We start from the raw sequence: 16,850 nt of genomic DNA on the forward strand, positions 1-16,850 counted from the left end.
GGTGATAAACTAAAATTATTTCAGAGTAAAAACTAAAGTAAACGTTATTACAATTTGAATTTAATTAAGTATCCAAACTGGACAGACACAAGACTAAAATGTATTGAAACTGACAAATTATTTTTGTATTTTCGGATATTTTGAGATAGGTAAAGCGTGAACTTAATTTGTACTATACAGTTAAATTTATTGTATAAATAGAATCTTCAATTATGGCTATTAAAGTTTTCTGATTCCAACAAAAAACAGTAAAATTAGCTTGTTACGCCCATAAGCCAGGTTTAAAATAAGCAAACTATTTGATGACTTTGATGTTTTGCACCCAAAATGTGCTGGCTAATTTTTCCATTCCATTTACCATTCCAGTCTTTAAACTGCCTTAATCTCCTGCCCTCAGATGTTGACCTTGTAAGAATAGGGGTCATAGGTCAGAATAGACAGACCTCAAAGGATCTGGACTATCAATTCATGCCTGAGAGATTTCTCTTCCACAATAGGAACCTACTAAACAGCAAATTCCTAAATCTAATCACACAAGTATCAGGGTGAAACAGTTATTTATTGGAATTTGTTGATTTATAGTTTTCAAACATCTCCAGCATCTAAAGGGCATTTTCCTTTTTCTTTTGGGAGCAAATTCTGGGATATAATAAGTATGAAAAAAATCACTGAAGAACTTTTAATGCAAAACAGATACCCTTAATAAAATGGCATCATAAACTTAAGCAGATTTATTATTTTCAGGGATGCTAGGTATGTAGATTTCCAAATGAATAAAAACACAGCACTATAATTCCTAACTATAAAGTACCTGAAAAACTTTAAGTTATACCACAAAGATAATGAGAGGAAGACATTATACTGCTGAGGTGGATGGGGGAAGGGTAGAAGAGGGTTAGTTTTGAGCTCACTTGCTCTAAAGGTGAATGAGGGCATTAAATATTTTTTCTTTTTAATAAACAAATGAAAATATACAGTCCTTCAATGAGAAAAGCCTCAGTAGAGTAAAAAAAAAATCTTATGGTTTCCAAAACCTTTTCGCAAATTTAAGGAATTTAAAACCAAAAAATTCTGGCCCTGTAAAAATAACTTTACTATCATACATTTTCACTTTTATTATTTTTTTAAAGCAAGTTAGCTCTTCCAAGCTGAGAATAAATTAGACATATATAATGAGTTTCTGTTTATATTCACTTGGTCTTTCTGACCATAAATGGTAAATGCATCATAATGTGCCATTCTAATACTGGACTATAAAGAATGTCAAATTTCATAATCAGTTTTTAAGTCTACATGAAGAGCATCTTAAAAATGATAAGTTAACAAGTCTTTTTAATATGATCAAATGAAAGGAATTTCCCACACTTCCGTGCCAAAAGCAGTAATACTGAACATCATAACAATTAACCTTCTTTCTAAACAAAATATATTAAAACTTCAACTCATGTAGAAAATAAAAAAGCTTAATCAAGTGTCAATGCAGTGATGCATATAAAATATTGCTTGAAGTGGAATGAAAACAATAGAACATTGGCATTATTTTCTGTTATTTTAAAAATTTCAGGTCAACATTGTTGAAAAGAACTGCATTATTATGAACAGCACTTCTTGGACTGTGTGGCTGGGTCAAAGATGTGGAAGGTTAAGGAGAACAAAGAAAATAGTCACTACCCTAGAAAAAACTTAGAATGAAAAAGGAGGTAAAAACAGAAACCATAAACAATAAAAAAATGAAGCTATATGTATACATCCAATATATATATCTACCATGTATGTATATGCACTTCAAATGTTTTTAAAACTTAAATGTATTTTTATTCCTTAATTATATAAGTGACTAAGATCATTTCAACTTTATAAAAAGATTTCCAGACCATCTGTTTCAGTCCACATCATTTTTACTAATATTTGTTAATTTACTAATACACTAATCATTTGTTAATATAAACTAAAATTTTATCACATGAAATATTTAATTGCATATTATAGTTTGACCTGATTATTCCATATAAATACTAAAAACAAACAGTGGTAAATAAAATAATCCTTCTATTATCTTCCCCCACAATTTCATTCTGTTAGAAGTTACTTCTTTTACTTCAAAGTAAATTGTGGTCTTATAAAAAATAAAGAGTTACCAGATTTTGAGAAGAAAAATGGAGTTTTAACCACCTTCATTTCATTCTAAAGAGAGCTTTTTAGGGGTCATTAAATCTCTCCTCTTTTGATAATATACACTAAAAAATAAACAGCAAAAATAAATCAGAAATTATTTCATGTGAATTTTTTAAAAAACATTTAAATGTGGAGGACTTAAAATAAGACAAGATAACACACTGCTACTGAACTGAACACTGGTAACTGTATGCTAAATTCAGCAGAATTTTAAGACAGAATGAAAAAAAAATCCCACTTTCTTTTATAAACAGTATGTAAAATTAAGACAAAATCCTTAAAATTATTTTATATTTCTTGCCACAAAGACATAAATCCTCACAAATATGGTTCTATCATATATATATATATATATATATATATATATATATTAAAATTGAAGAAATACTTTCTTTTGAGTGATGGAACCCAATTTTGAATTTGTTAAATATATTAAATCCATGTAATAAAAACTTTATAGAGTTGTAATTTTTCAACCTGAAAGGACAGAAATTAGATTAAACTTTGTAATTTAATTTAAAAACATTCCAGGAGAAAAAAGATATTTTTCTGAACAGATGGTGTTTGAACAATTCATATTATTCATACACAAAAAATGAGCCTAGGTCTAAACCTCAACCCCATACAAAAATTAATTCTACATAGATTGATATGTAAATATAAAACATTAAACTATATAAAACTACAAGAAAAAAACATGGAGAAAAAAATCTTTGTGACCTAGGATTATGCAATAATTTCTTAAACATAACATCAAATAAACATGACATAAAATAAAAGATTATAACTGTTATTATCAAAATGTAAAACTTTAGCTCTGTGACAGATATTTAAGACATTGGAAAAATAAGCCAAAAACTCAGAAAAAAAAATCTGTGAGTTATATATCTGACAAAGGACTAGTATCCACAATTTATACAAAGAGCTCTCAAAATGCAACAAGAAAAGAATCCAGTAAAAATGGGCAAAAGGTATGAACAGTCACTTCACCAAAGAAGATATAAAGAGACACAAAAATATTTAAAAATGTCAGTATCAGTAGTATTTAGGGAAATGAAAGTTAAAACCATGATAAGATGTTGCTATGCATCTTTTAGAATGGTTAAATTTTTTAATTCTGACAATACTAAATGCTGACAAAGATGTAGAGTAGTTGGAACTCTTATTATTCATATTATCGTTGGTGGGAATTCCAAAGAGTACAACCACTCTGAAAAAAAAAAAAAAATTGGGCAGTTTCTTAGATCAGAGTGTAAATAAATGAAATAGAAACCAAAAAGACAACAGAAAGATCAGTGAAACCAAGACCCAGTTCTTTGGAAAGATAAAACAGAAAAACCTTTAGCTAGACTTACTATGGAAAAAAGAGAGGGCTCAAATAAACGAAATTACAAATTAAAGAGGAGACATTATAACTGATAACTGCAGTTATAACTGCAGAAATACAAAGGCTCAAAAAAGACTACTATGAACAATTATACATCAACATATTGGACAACCTAGAAGAAATGGATGAATTCCTAGAAACACACAGCCTACCAAGACTGAATTATGAAGAAACAGAAAATCTGAGTACACGAATTACTACTAAAGAGTAACACAAAATCTCCTAACAAAGAAAAGTTGAGGACTACATAGTTTCACTGGTAATTGTACCAAACAATTAAAGAAGACTTAATACCAATCCATCTCAAACACTTAAAATACAGAAGAGAAGGAAATACTTCTAAACTCATTTTATCAGGCCAGCATTACCCTGATACTGAAACTAGACAAGAATCCTGTAAGAAAATTATAGGTCAATATCCTTGAGGAACATAAATGCAAAGTCCTCAACAAAATATTAAAAAACTGAATTCAACAATACATTAAAAGGATCATATTCACTTCAACTGGGATTTATTCCAGAATTACAAGGATGTTCAAATCCACAAATCAATAAATATATCACATTAACAAAATGGAGGACAAACATCATATGACCATCTGAATAGATGCAGAAGAAACATGTGACACAATTCAACATCCATTCATAATGTGAACTTTCAATAAAGTGGGTACAGAGGAAACACACCAATATAATAAGGGCCACAAATGACAAACCCACAGCTTAGCATTAATTATAGAATGGTGAAAAGCTGGAAGTTTTTCCTCTGAGATCAGAACTAATACAAGGATGCCCACTCTTGCCACTTTTATTCAACATAGTAATAGAAGCCCTAACCAAAGCAGTTACACAAGAAAAAAATAACTAAAAGGCTTTCAAATTGGAAAGGAAGAAGTATCTCCATTTGTAGATGACATGATATGCACACACACACACACACATACAATTCAGCCTAAAAAGATCCTACCAAAACATAGTTACCACTAATAAATGAATTCAGTAGAGTTGCAAAATACAAAATCAATATACAAATATCAGTTGGGTTCTTATACACTAACAGTAAACTATCAGAAAGAGAAATTAAGAAAACAGTCTCATTTACATTGCATCAAAAAGAATAAAATATTTAGGAGGTGATAATGAAATACCTTAACCAGGAAGGTGAAGGATCTATACACTGAAACTACAAGAAATTAATGGAAAAATGTGAGGAAACACAAATAAATGAAAAGCTTTCTGTGCTCACGGACCGGAAGAATTAATATTGTTAAAACGTTCATACCACTCAAAGTGATCTACAGATTCAGTGGAATCCCTATCAAATTCCAATGGCATTTTTCACTGGCATAGTACATACTAACCTAAAATTTGAATGGAACCACAAAAGACACTGAAGAGCCAAAGCAACCTGAAGGAATAACAAAGCTGATGGCATCACACTCTCTGATTTCAAACTGTATTAACAAAGAGTAGTAATCAAACAATATGGTACTAGCATCAAAACAGACCCATAGGTCAATGAAACAGAACAGAAAGATCAGAAATCAACCCACATGTATATGGAAAATTATGACAAAGGAGCCAAGAATATATACAATGAGAAAGGACAGTCTCTTCAGTAAATGGTGTTGGGAAAACTGGGCAGTTACATGCAAAAAAAAAAACAAAACTGGACCACTATCTTACACCATATGTAAAAACTAACTCAAAATAGATTCAACACTTGAATGGGAGACCTGAAAGCACAAAACTCTTCAAAGAAAACATAAGGTGTGAGCTTCCTGACATCAGTCTTGGCAATGATTTTTTGGGTTTGACCAAAAGAGCAAAACAAACAAATGAAACTAAATCAAAATAAAACACTTCTACACAGCAAAAGAAACCATTAACAAAATGAAAAGACAACCTATAGAATGGGAGAAAATATTTGCAAATCATGTATCTGATGAAGGGTTAATATTCAAAGTATATAAAGAACTCATACAACTCATTAGCAAACAAATAGTCTGATTAAAAATAGGCAGAGGAACTGAATAGATATTTTTCCAAAGAAAACTATATGATGGACAACAGGTACATGAAAAGGTGCTCAACATCACTAAACATCAGGGAAATTCAAATCAAAAGCACAGTAAGATATCACTTCACATCTGTTAGAATGGCTATTATAAAAAGACAAGAAATAACACGCATTGGTGAAGATGTGGAGAAAAGGGAATGCTTGTGCACTGTTGACAGAAGGGAAGGGAGACCACATCTACAGCAGACCCTTATCACTGCTGCTCCTTATTTTCACTTGCATTGTGTTGTCCTATATTTATCACAGTTCCTTTTGAACAGCTTTTTAAGTATTTGGGAAGTTTACATTGCTATCTTCTTCCTCCTGGTTCTCTGCACCCAACTGTCCCACTGTTGGTGGGAATGTAAATCATTTCAGGCAAAATGGAAAACAATATGGAGATTTCTCAAAAATTTAAAAATAGAATTACCATATGATCCAGCAATTCCACATCTGGGTATATATCCAAAGGAAATTAAATCATTATCTTGAAGAGATATCTACCCCCCACCATGTACTCTGCAGCATTATTTACAATAAATAGCTGAGACACAGAAACAACCTAAGAATCTACTGACGAATAGATAATGAAACTGTGAGATACACACACACAAATATTAATCAGCCATAAAAAGATGGAAATCCAGTCATTTGGGACAACTTGAATGGATCCTGAAAGCATTTGCTAGGTGAAATAAGTCAGCTAGAGAAAGATAAATACCATATCATCTTACTTATCTTAGAATCTAAAGAAACCAAACATACAGAAACAGAGAGATTGGTGGTTGCCAGAGGTGGGGGTTGGGAGCTGGGGGGAATAAGTTAAAGTGATCAAAAGGTACAGACTTCTAGTTGTAAGACAAATAAGTTCTAAGGTTTCATGTACAGCACATGGTCTAAAGTTAATAACACGTATCATGTATTTGAAAGTTGCTAAGAGTAATGTTGAAAATCTTATCACCAAGAAAAAAATTCTAATTATGTGAAGTGATGGGTATTAATTTAAACTTAGTGTGGTAATCATTTACATATATGAAATCATTATATTGAACACCTTAAGCTAATACAATGTTGTATGTCAATTATATCTCAATCAAACTGGGGGAGGGGAGGTACAATTCCACTTCTATTCATGAAAAGGCAAAACTATAGTGACAGAGAATAGGTCAGTGGTTGCCAAGAGTTTTAGGTGGAGGAGTGACTACAAAAGACACAGTTAAAAAAGACAAAGGGAAATTCTGAGGATGAGGAAATGTTGTGAATCCAGACTATGATGGTAGCTACATGAACACATGTGAAAATTCACAGAAGTATACATCAAAAGAAAAAAGTTAATTTTACTATATCACAATCTTAAAAATAAAATAAAAACAACTCTTCAACCAAACAAAAAACCCAGAAATATACCAATGCTTACTTTTTAAAGTAGAAATTTACTGGGGACACCTGGGTGGCTCTTTCGGTTAAGCGACCGACTTCAGCTCAGGTCATGATCTCATGGTTCATGAGTTTGAGCCCCACATCCGGCTCTGCACTCACAGTGTGGTGACTGCTTGGGATTCTCTCTCTCTCCCTCTCTCTCTCCCTCTCTCTCTGTCCCTCCGGAACTCACGATTTCTCTCTCTCTCAAAATACTTAAAAAAAAATAGAAATTAACTGGAATTCTGGCTTTCTAGTACTTTAGGAAACCAAAGCAATTATTTAATACCATTATTTTAAATACTCTGTAGGCTAGGAGTTGAAAGTATTTTATGCCAATAAGTAAGAAATACTCAAAAAATGATAGGATGTGTCAAAAGGACACAGAAACCAGCTGGAAGGGGCTCCTAGTGAGAGAATCTGGGAAATTTGAGCATTAAAATACATAACACAATTTATTGAAAAAAAACCCCAGAAATTCATGATCCAAATTGAAATAATAAATGAAAAATGGCAAGTTTGATAAAGAATGGGATATTTACATGGCCTAAAAGTATCTCACCACAAATTGCTGATTAATCACAAAAAGAAAAAGTCTGGGTGGACATCTTAATCATTTCATGTCAGCACCATTTCACACACTGGATTTTTTGAAATACCTCTTTCCCTGACTTCTGAGATAAAACCCTCTCTTGGTTTTCTTCCTATTTCCCTCCTTCTAACTTAGTGCCCTTTGCTATTCCTCCTACAATTCCTGATCCCTAAATGCTGGAGTGCCCTAGGGCTCACTCTGATGGTGATCTCATTCAGTCTTAAGGCTGCAAATATTGTCGATTTGCTGAATATTGCCAAGTTTTTATCTCTAGCCCTGGAACTCCAAACTCATGCATCTACCTGCTTAATGTATGATTTCCACTTGGATGTCTACAATAAATCTCTAACTAAATATATCTGAGATCATACTTCTGATTTCGTGCTCCTTCCCTAGTCTTCTCCCTCTTGGTAAATAAATGGTCCCTCCATCCTTCTGGTTGCTTAGGCCAAACAAATCTTGGAGTCATCCCGCATGTTTTACTTTGTCTCACGGTCCACCTCTGAACCACAGTGAATCCTGTTGTCTGTCTGTACGTTCACAATGTCAGGGTTTTTGTCCCCACCTCTACTACTACCATCCCAATCTGAACCACCATTATGTCTTTTCTGCATAAATGGAACTGCCTCCTTAGTGATCTCACAGCTTCCATCCTTGCCCCTCCACTTTGTGCTGTCATCACAACTGCCAGAATGACACTTTTAAGGAGATAAATCAGCTCATGTTACTTTTCAACTTGAAGTTTTCCAATGACTTCCCATTTTCCTTCAAATCAAAGTCCTTACAATGGTTGACAGTCTTACAGGAATCTCCTGCTATCTTCCTTCTCTAGTCTTGACCTCTACTACTCTCCCTCTCTTCCTGAGTCCAATCTAGCACATTCCAGAACTATAGTTAAACTTTTTTATGTAAAAGACATGATAAGGGGTGCCTGGGTGGCTCAGTTGGTTAAGCATTCGACTTTGGCTTAGGTCATCATCTCACGGTTCATGGGTTCGAGCCCTGTGTCAGGCTCTGTGCTGACAGCTCAGGGTATGGAGCCTGCTTGGGGTTCTGTGTCTCCCTCTCTCTCTGCTCACGCTCTCTCTCTCTCTCACTCTCAAAAATAAACATTAAAAAATAAAAAATAAATGCAAAGAAGACATGGAAAAATAAAGGACTTTGTTTTATTTTTCTTTACTTGACTTGTATGTGTGTATATATATACTATCTCTCTCTTCAGGGGCAGAAAAACTACTTTAACAGGTAAGTGTACTAGTATACACATTTTCATGGACTTTTTTTTATATATATAAAAAATAAGCTCCTAAAAATGCAGATGAAAACTGAATTTATTCTCTTACTGATGGCTTTTCAAACCAGGGTAAAATATGGACACACGATAATAAGTGCTATTGAGATAACTAGCTATGAACTTGGAGAAAAGGAAAGCTAGATCCTAATAGTCCTCTTCAAAAACAAATTACACACAAAAAGAAGAAATACTTAAATGTAAAAGATAAGTTAATAAAAATTATATAAGAAAATATAGATAGAAAAAAGAAAATACAGATAGATATAGTATATTATTAATTTTGTAATTTGTAAAGGCAAATAGCAATCAAGTTGGACAGCATCAAGGGCACAGTGACAGACTTGTCTGTATACAAATCCAAAACTTTAAAACTGTTTTTAAAAGTTACTATAATTAAATCTAAATTATATTTCACAAGCTGAAAAGATATTTATCTGTTTGCAAAAACGGTTAACATCACAAATATACAAAGAGAATGTGAGAAAATTGAAAATACATATTGGTCTCTGCCGCTGGTTCCTAGCAGGATCTCTTAAAATGTTTATCATTTCCTAAGTGAGAAGACCACTAGAATCATCTCTTGTTCTAACATCTCCTTGTTCTAACATAGGACCATCTCTTATTTTAACAGGAGTCTTTGACCCCTGTTCCTGACACGGGACTCCTAAAACTCTTATAATTTCTTTGGGTGACCGGGGTGTATTTTATTCTAATGAGGCAACTCTGGGTGGCTTCTGGATGAGAGCTGGTCACCAGAAAGACCAAACCATGATTGGAAGCTTGGATTTTTCAGCCCTGCTCTCCATTCTCTTAAGAAGGGAGAAAGGCTGAAAATGAAGTTAATGATTAATCATGCCTATGTGAGGAATTCTCCATAAAATCCCAGTAGTGAGGAGTTCAGAGAGCTTCCAGATGGACCAACACATTCACAACGGAAGGGTGATGCACCCCAACTCCACCTAGACAGAAGCTCCTGTACTCGGGACCTCCCAGACCTCAATCTATGTTTTCTTCATCTGGCTGTTATTCTGTATCCTTTATCATATCCTTTAATAAACTGGTAAATGTAAGTGTTTCCCTTAACTCTAGCAAATTAATCAAACCTAAGGAGGGAGTTGTGAGAACCTCTGATTCATAGCCAAACAGAAGTTGTGGGTAACCTCCAGACCCACTTCTTGGAATGACATCTGAAGTGTGTGGAGGGATATACTCTTGTGGGACTTAGCCCTTAACCTGGGATCTGACTCTATCTCCTGGTAGATGTGTCAGAATTGAGTTAAACTGTAGGACACCCAGCTGGTGTTGTGGAGAACTGTTTGGTGTGGGGGTAAAATCGCCACACACTTGGTGTCAGAAATGGAATGCCGTGTGAAAGTAAAGGAGACACACAAGAGAAAAACATAGTAGGGAAGAACTGGGTTTATCATAATAGGAAAGAAGAAAATTGAGTTCTTTCCTAAAAAGCGAACTTACAAATCAATAAGAGCAAATAAACACCTCAATAGGAACATGAGAAAAGGACACGAAACATATAATTCATAGAAGTAAAAACTGAAAAAATAAAAATATATTTAACCTCTAATATAATCAAAGGATGCAAAGAAAAAAAATGAGCTGTTACCTCTTAACCTAAACCATTGGAAAATATTTTTTAAATGACATCATTCAGGGGCACCTGGCTGGCTCAATTGGTAAGGCATGTGACTCTTTATCTCAGGGTTGGGAGTTTGAGCCCACATTGTGTGTAGAGTTTACTTCAAAAATAATAAAATCTTAACATAAAATAAAATGACATCATTCAATGAGTAGTCTCATTTTTTTTAATGTTTATTTATTTATTTTGAGAGAGAGAGAGAGCACAAGTGTGGGCAAGTGGTAGAGAAAGGGTGAAAGAGAGAATCCCAAGCAGGCTCTACACTGTCAGTGCAGAGCCTGACACAGGGCTCCATCCCATGAACCATGACCATGACCTGAGCTGATATCAAGAGTCAGACGCATAACTGACTGAGCCACCCAGGCACCCCGGGCAGTCTCATTTTTGAAGGGGTTGTATGTTGGCCCTAATCATTTCTAGAGAGCAACCTGGAAATAGATAATAAAAAAAATCTTTAATGTTTATTTATTTATTTTGAGAGAGAGAGCACACACGAGTGGGGGAGGGAAAGAGAGAGAGTACAAGCAAGAGAGGGAAAGAGAGAATCCCAAACAGGCTCCCCGCTGTCAGCACAGAGCCAACTTGGGACAAATTCTCACAAACCATGAGGTCATGACCTGAGCCGAAATCAAGAGACACTCAACCAACTAAGCCACCCAGGCACCCCTAGATATCAAAAATTTTCAAATGCACTGTTTTTGATCCAATTTTTTCACTATTAGGTATTTATCCTAAGGATATAATCAGACAATTTTTCAAAAATGTACATATAAGGATTCCCACTGTAATGCTACTGATGAGGTCAAAGCATTCAAAACAGCTTAAATTTAACAAATTAGTTTATTAGCCTTGTTTAAACTCTGGTACATTCATTTCTTTTAATTTTTTTAATGTATATTTATTTTTGAGAGACAGAGACAGAGTGCAAGCAGGAGAGGGGCAGACAGAGGAGACACGGAATTGGAAACAGGCTCCAGGCTCTGATCTGTCAGCACAGAGTCCAATGTGGGGCTCGAACTCACCTGCTGTGAGATCATGACCTAAGCTGATGTCAGATGCTTATAAATTCTGGTACATTCAAAAAATAAATAAATTATGGGGCACCTGGGTGGCTCACTTCGTTAAGCATCTGACTTCGGCTAAGGTCATGATCTCACAGTTTGTGGGTTCGAGCCCTGTGTCAGGCTCTGTGCTAACAGCAAGGAGCCTGGAGCCTGCTTCGAATTCTGTGTCCCCCTTTCTCTTTGCCCCTCCCCCACTCTCTCTCTCTCTCTCTCTCTCTCAAAAACAAACCAACATTAAAAATAAATACATAAATAATAATAAATAAATAAATTCTGGTACATTCACACAGTGGGAATTTATGCAGGTATTTATGACCGATAGGAAATGCTACATGATATACTATTAAGTGATTTAAAAAATGCAAGTTTCCAAAATACTGCATATATATTATGATTCCCACCTCTGGTTAGGATTTCAAATGACTTTTTTCCTGATTTCTTTACAATTTTTTTATATTTTTTATATATGAGTTATCTCTTAAAAACAGATGAAACAATAAATGTATTTTCCTTTGAGAAAACAGATGAGGTGTTACGATGTACCAAGGGACAACACTATCTGTTGGGAACCTTGACTCCTCCTTTGTGATCTCAGAACAGTCTGGTGGAAATAGTGCACACAGAGAGTTCAAATTGCAAGGTAGCCTATATTCCTGATAGAGTTTATTCAACTACACAATAATAGCATTTTATTTACTTTGGTTAGAATATATAAAGCCCAATAACATAGAAAACACAAATAAATTTTCAGAATTTTTTTCCAAATACAATAAACTCATAAACTAACAAAGTAAAATGATTACCTATCTCCCTTTGGTTTTCTTTTTTGTAGTGTCTTCCCTTTGGGTCTTCTTTCGCTTCCTAAACAAGGGCTCCCACCAGGTCCAGTTACCCGTATTGATTCAAGGCCTTTGGAAGATTTTTTAAATGTGAATTCCACTGGTTCTCCTTCTTTTAGGCTTCTAAATCCTTCCATGAATAATTTGCTCTGTAAAGAGCAGGGGAGGGAGACAGAGAGAAAGAGAGATCATGATTATCAATGTTTTATAAATTTTCTCTATGATTTTCAAATTCACAGAGCAAGATATTCACTATTAGCCATTACAAAGTATGAAATCTTTTTTTAAGTTCAATAAAAGTTACACCATTTTAAGGTTTCCTGTTGCAATGCTGGCAATGGGAGATAAACTAAGACCATTTTTTAAGGCAATTTGGTGATACTTACAAAAATTTTAATGTGCATATTCTTTGACCCAGCAATTCCACTTCAAGGACTCTCCTACAGACATACTCACACACAAAGGTTCAAAAACAAAAGAAGAAGACCTATATCAAAATTCACTGCAGCACTGTCTGTTAAAAAAAAATTACAACTACCCTAATGTCCACCAATGGGAAACCAATTTTACAGATTAGAGTGTAGCTATATAATATTATTGAGCCATGAAAAGATCTAAATGTCTCACCATCTGCAACATGGATGGACCTAGAGGGTATTATCCTAAGTGAAGTAAGTCAGACAGAAAAGACAAAACTGTATAATTTCACTTATATGTGCAGTCTAAAAAACCAAACAAATAAAGCAGAAACAGATTCATAAATACATAGAACTGATGGCTGGGGGGAAATGGGTGAAGGGCAGTGGGAGGAACAGGCTTCCAGTTACAAAAGAATACCATAATACCACCTACGTAAAGAAGTTTTTAAAACATACATGTTTATATAGAGAGGAGGTTCTTTTCTTCAGTTCTTTTTTTCGGAAAGTGGGAAAGCTTGTTGGTATACACATTATTGTACGTTTTTGTTTTTTATAATTTGAAAGGAAATAGATTTTTACAGTTTGAAATATAGTGGATTTTTGTGGAGGGGAAAAAGTTTCCCGATTGCAAAAGTGTAACCTTGGTTACAAATATTAATTGGCTTTTTCGATCTCTTTTCATCAAAGTCAATGTGCCAATTCAAAATAACTAAAAATAATTAAATCATTAGTTTTATGTTTTCAAATGCTTTTGTGTGTATTTTATGGGTCTAATTTGGAATATCATGTAGTTTTCAAAGACTTTTATGAATTTGGGGGCAAAAGGAAGCAAAACTAAATATGATGGGAGCCCTTGGGTCAAGTCCATTTCTTTAAGTAAACAGCTACACTGCTTTGAAAGAACCATTTCATCTCTTTTCTGTTTATCCGTAAATTTAAGGGATTTGAGTTTCCCCACGTGTATTCTAAGGAACAACGAATGGTTCCAAAAAAGACTCCATGAAAAAAGGATTTTGTGGTCAAATAAGTTTGTAAAATGCTCTACCTTGTTTCTCCTTAGATGAATCACATTAGCATATATTAAAGTCTCCGAGATTCCATACCCCTCCTCTCCACTCCCTAAATAAAAATTTTGTTTGACTGTGTTTATTTAACCCAGCAATTTCCTGACTGAATTGATCTCAGAGCCGTTTCTTTATGACTACAGTTGACAAGCACACTTAGGGAAATACCGGACCAGAAAGTCTTTACCCCCCCTGAGTCCATGACTCTAAAGGCAGCTGAATAATTACATACAACCAAACAATTACATGGAACAAATAAAAACAACACTTCAAAATTCAAGGCAAAGGGAGACTATTCATGGTGAAAGTGATAGGACACATGAAAACACGGTTTTTAACCAGTCATCTGATGCTTCAAATTCCTTCATGTGGAAGTCTGCAATTTGGCATCACCTTTATTGCTGTCTGATGTCATGCAGAAGTTAAGGGGGAAAACTCACAACTGCCTACACTCCTTAAAATAACAAAAAAAAATTTACTGTTTTTAAAGCTTTATTTAGTATTTTCAAATCTTCCCTTCCCCCCCCCCCAGCTTTCTCCTCACTAATTATAAATAGTTCTTTTGATTTCATTTCCTTTTTCACTCCCCAGTCAAGAAAGTCCAGATTATCAAATCAGATGAAGTGGAGCATACACAGGTCAACTATAGCAATTAAGAGAATAAAGGGACAGCAGTTTTAACTAGAGCTATTGTGTGCTCATGTTTTGTTGATGTAATATAAATTCTATCACTTATTTCCTCACAGTTTTTAGTATGTGGGTGTATTTCACCTTCTATTATTACAATTTTTGATAGGTATCATTTATAAGTGAATTGTTTCTCCAAATTTACAGTAAAATTCTACTCTAGTAGACCACTAAGTTCTGGCTATTCTTCATGGTATTCTTTTTTTTTTTTTTTTTTTTAATTCTTTTTTTTCAACGTTTATTTATTTTTGGGACAGAGAGAGACAGAGCATGAACGGGGGAGGGGCAGAGAGAGAGGGAGACACAGAATCGGAAACAGGCTCCAGGCTCTGAGCCATCAGCCCAGAGCCCGACGCGGGGCTCGAACTCACGGACCGCGAGATCGTGACCTGGCTGAAGTCGGACGCTTAACCGACTGCGCCACCCAGGCGCCCCTTCTTCATGGTATTCTTAAAGAATAACTTTTTTAACTCTATCTTACATTACTCCTTCCCAAAATTAGTATATAAGGCAATTTAGACTCATAATAATAGACAAATAATTGACTATCTCCTACCTGGGTAATTGTAATTGTTTCTTCATTGGCATTTCAGCATCAAGTCTCCTCCTTACTCCATAACATCTTCCATATCTACATATTCTCTCAGAATAAATCTTAGCCTACTAGTCTCCTGTCTCAAAATTCTACAATACCTCTCCCAGACTGTAGACTGAGACCATCCATAATCTTACCTCTAGTTATATACTATGTATTGTATGATTCCGATTATATGACTTTGTATAAAAGTTAAAACTATGGAGATAGTAAAGAGATCAGTGGTTTCCAGGGATTGGGTGGAGCAGAGGGTGAAGAGAGAGAAATAGGTAGAACACATAGGAATTTTAGGGCAGTGAAAATAGTCCACATGATACCATAACAATGGATAGAGGTCATTACACATTTGACCAAACCCACAGAACACCAAGAGTGAACCATAATATAAACAAAGGACTTTGGGGTAATTATGATGGATTATCGGTTCATCGATTGCAACAAATATACCACTCTACCAGAGGATGTTGATAATGGGTCTCAACCCCCACCCCAACCCCAGCTCCAAGAGGAGGGAGACAGAATCCAAAGTAGGCTCCAGGCCCTGAGCTGTCAGCACAGAGGCCGACGCGGGGCTCAAACTCATGAACCGCGAGATCACAACCTGAGCCAGAGTCAGACACTTAACCGACTGAGCCACTGACGCACCCCTAGAGATTGAGTTTGATTGCCAATCTTCAATGTAAGTTTTGTAAGTCAATGTAGGTTTTGTAATGAAACTTCCATAAAAACCAAAAAGGTGAGGTTTGGAGAGCTTCTAAGTTGGTAAACATGTGGAGATACTGCAGAATCACGTGCCTAGAAGGGCATGGGAGCTCTGTGCCCTTCCCACATATCTTGCCTTATGCATCTCTTCCACCTGGCTGTTCCTAGGTTATATCCTTTTATAATAAAGCAGTGACCTAGTAAACAAAATGTTTCTCTGTGTTCTGTGTGTAGCTCTAGCAAATTACTCAAACCCATGGAGAAGGTTGTTGGAACCTCGAATCTATAGCCATTAGGTCAGAAGCACATGTGACAAGGTGGGACTTACAAGTAATGTCTGAAACGGGGTGATGGGGAGCAGTCTTGTACTAAGCCTGTGGGATCTGTACTTAACCTGTGGGATCTGATAATAATTCCAGGCAGATAGTGTCAGAAATGAGTGGAATTGTAGAATACTTAGCTGGTATCAGAGAATTGTTTGGTGGTATGAGAAAAAAATCCACAAATTTGCATTGGAGTCAGTATCCTCTGGACTTTGGTAGAAAGCACAGTACTACAAACTCAGAGACAAAGGACGTTTATTATTCAGAGCAGTAGTAGAAACAGGTAATCAGCATTTTTTGTGCTGGTTCCACAAGCCCTTATTCCCACAGGGTGATAGGAATAAGGTCAAATGAAACCTACACACAGTGTGTTGCATTACAAGAGAGGAACACTGACCTTAGGGAAGCTGAATTTTTCATAATGGGCAGTAAGTATGCTTGCCCTTTACTCTGCAAGGAAACACTATCTCTGTGTTCCAGGGTTGTTTGCTATACAAACATCCTTGAAAAGGTAGCCCAGAACAAAGGAGAGCCATTGCCTCACTCACAAGACATGCAGCAATCTGAGAGAATTAGG

At 35.1% G+C, this 16,850-nt stretch overlaps 1 protein-coding gene across 1 annotated transcript in view; it reads right to left on the minus strand.

Annotated features, from left to right (window-relative positions):
- LIN28B (lin-28 homolog B) overlaps positions 1 to 16,850 on the minus strand; it is a 107,485-nt gene that overhangs the window by 41,603 nt on the left and 49,032 nt on the right. The window contains exon 3 of the mRNA XM_047101356.1: positions 12,448 to 12,632. Within this exon, the coding sequence (XP_046957312.1) occupies positions 12,448 to 12,632 (185 nt within the window). The remainder of the gene's footprint in view (positions 1 to 12,447; positions 12,633 to 16,850) is intronic.

Source organism: Lynx rufus, unplaced genomic scaffold (genome assembly GCF_022079265.1).
Source record: "Lynx rufus isolate CCGP_SWC_20201006 ecotype Redwood Valley unplaced genomic scaffold, mLynRuf1.p SCAF_6, whole genome shotgun sequence".
NCBI classification, from domain to species: domain Eukaryota; kingdom Metazoa; phylum Chordata; class Mammalia; order Carnivora; family Felidae; genus Lynx; species Lynx rufus.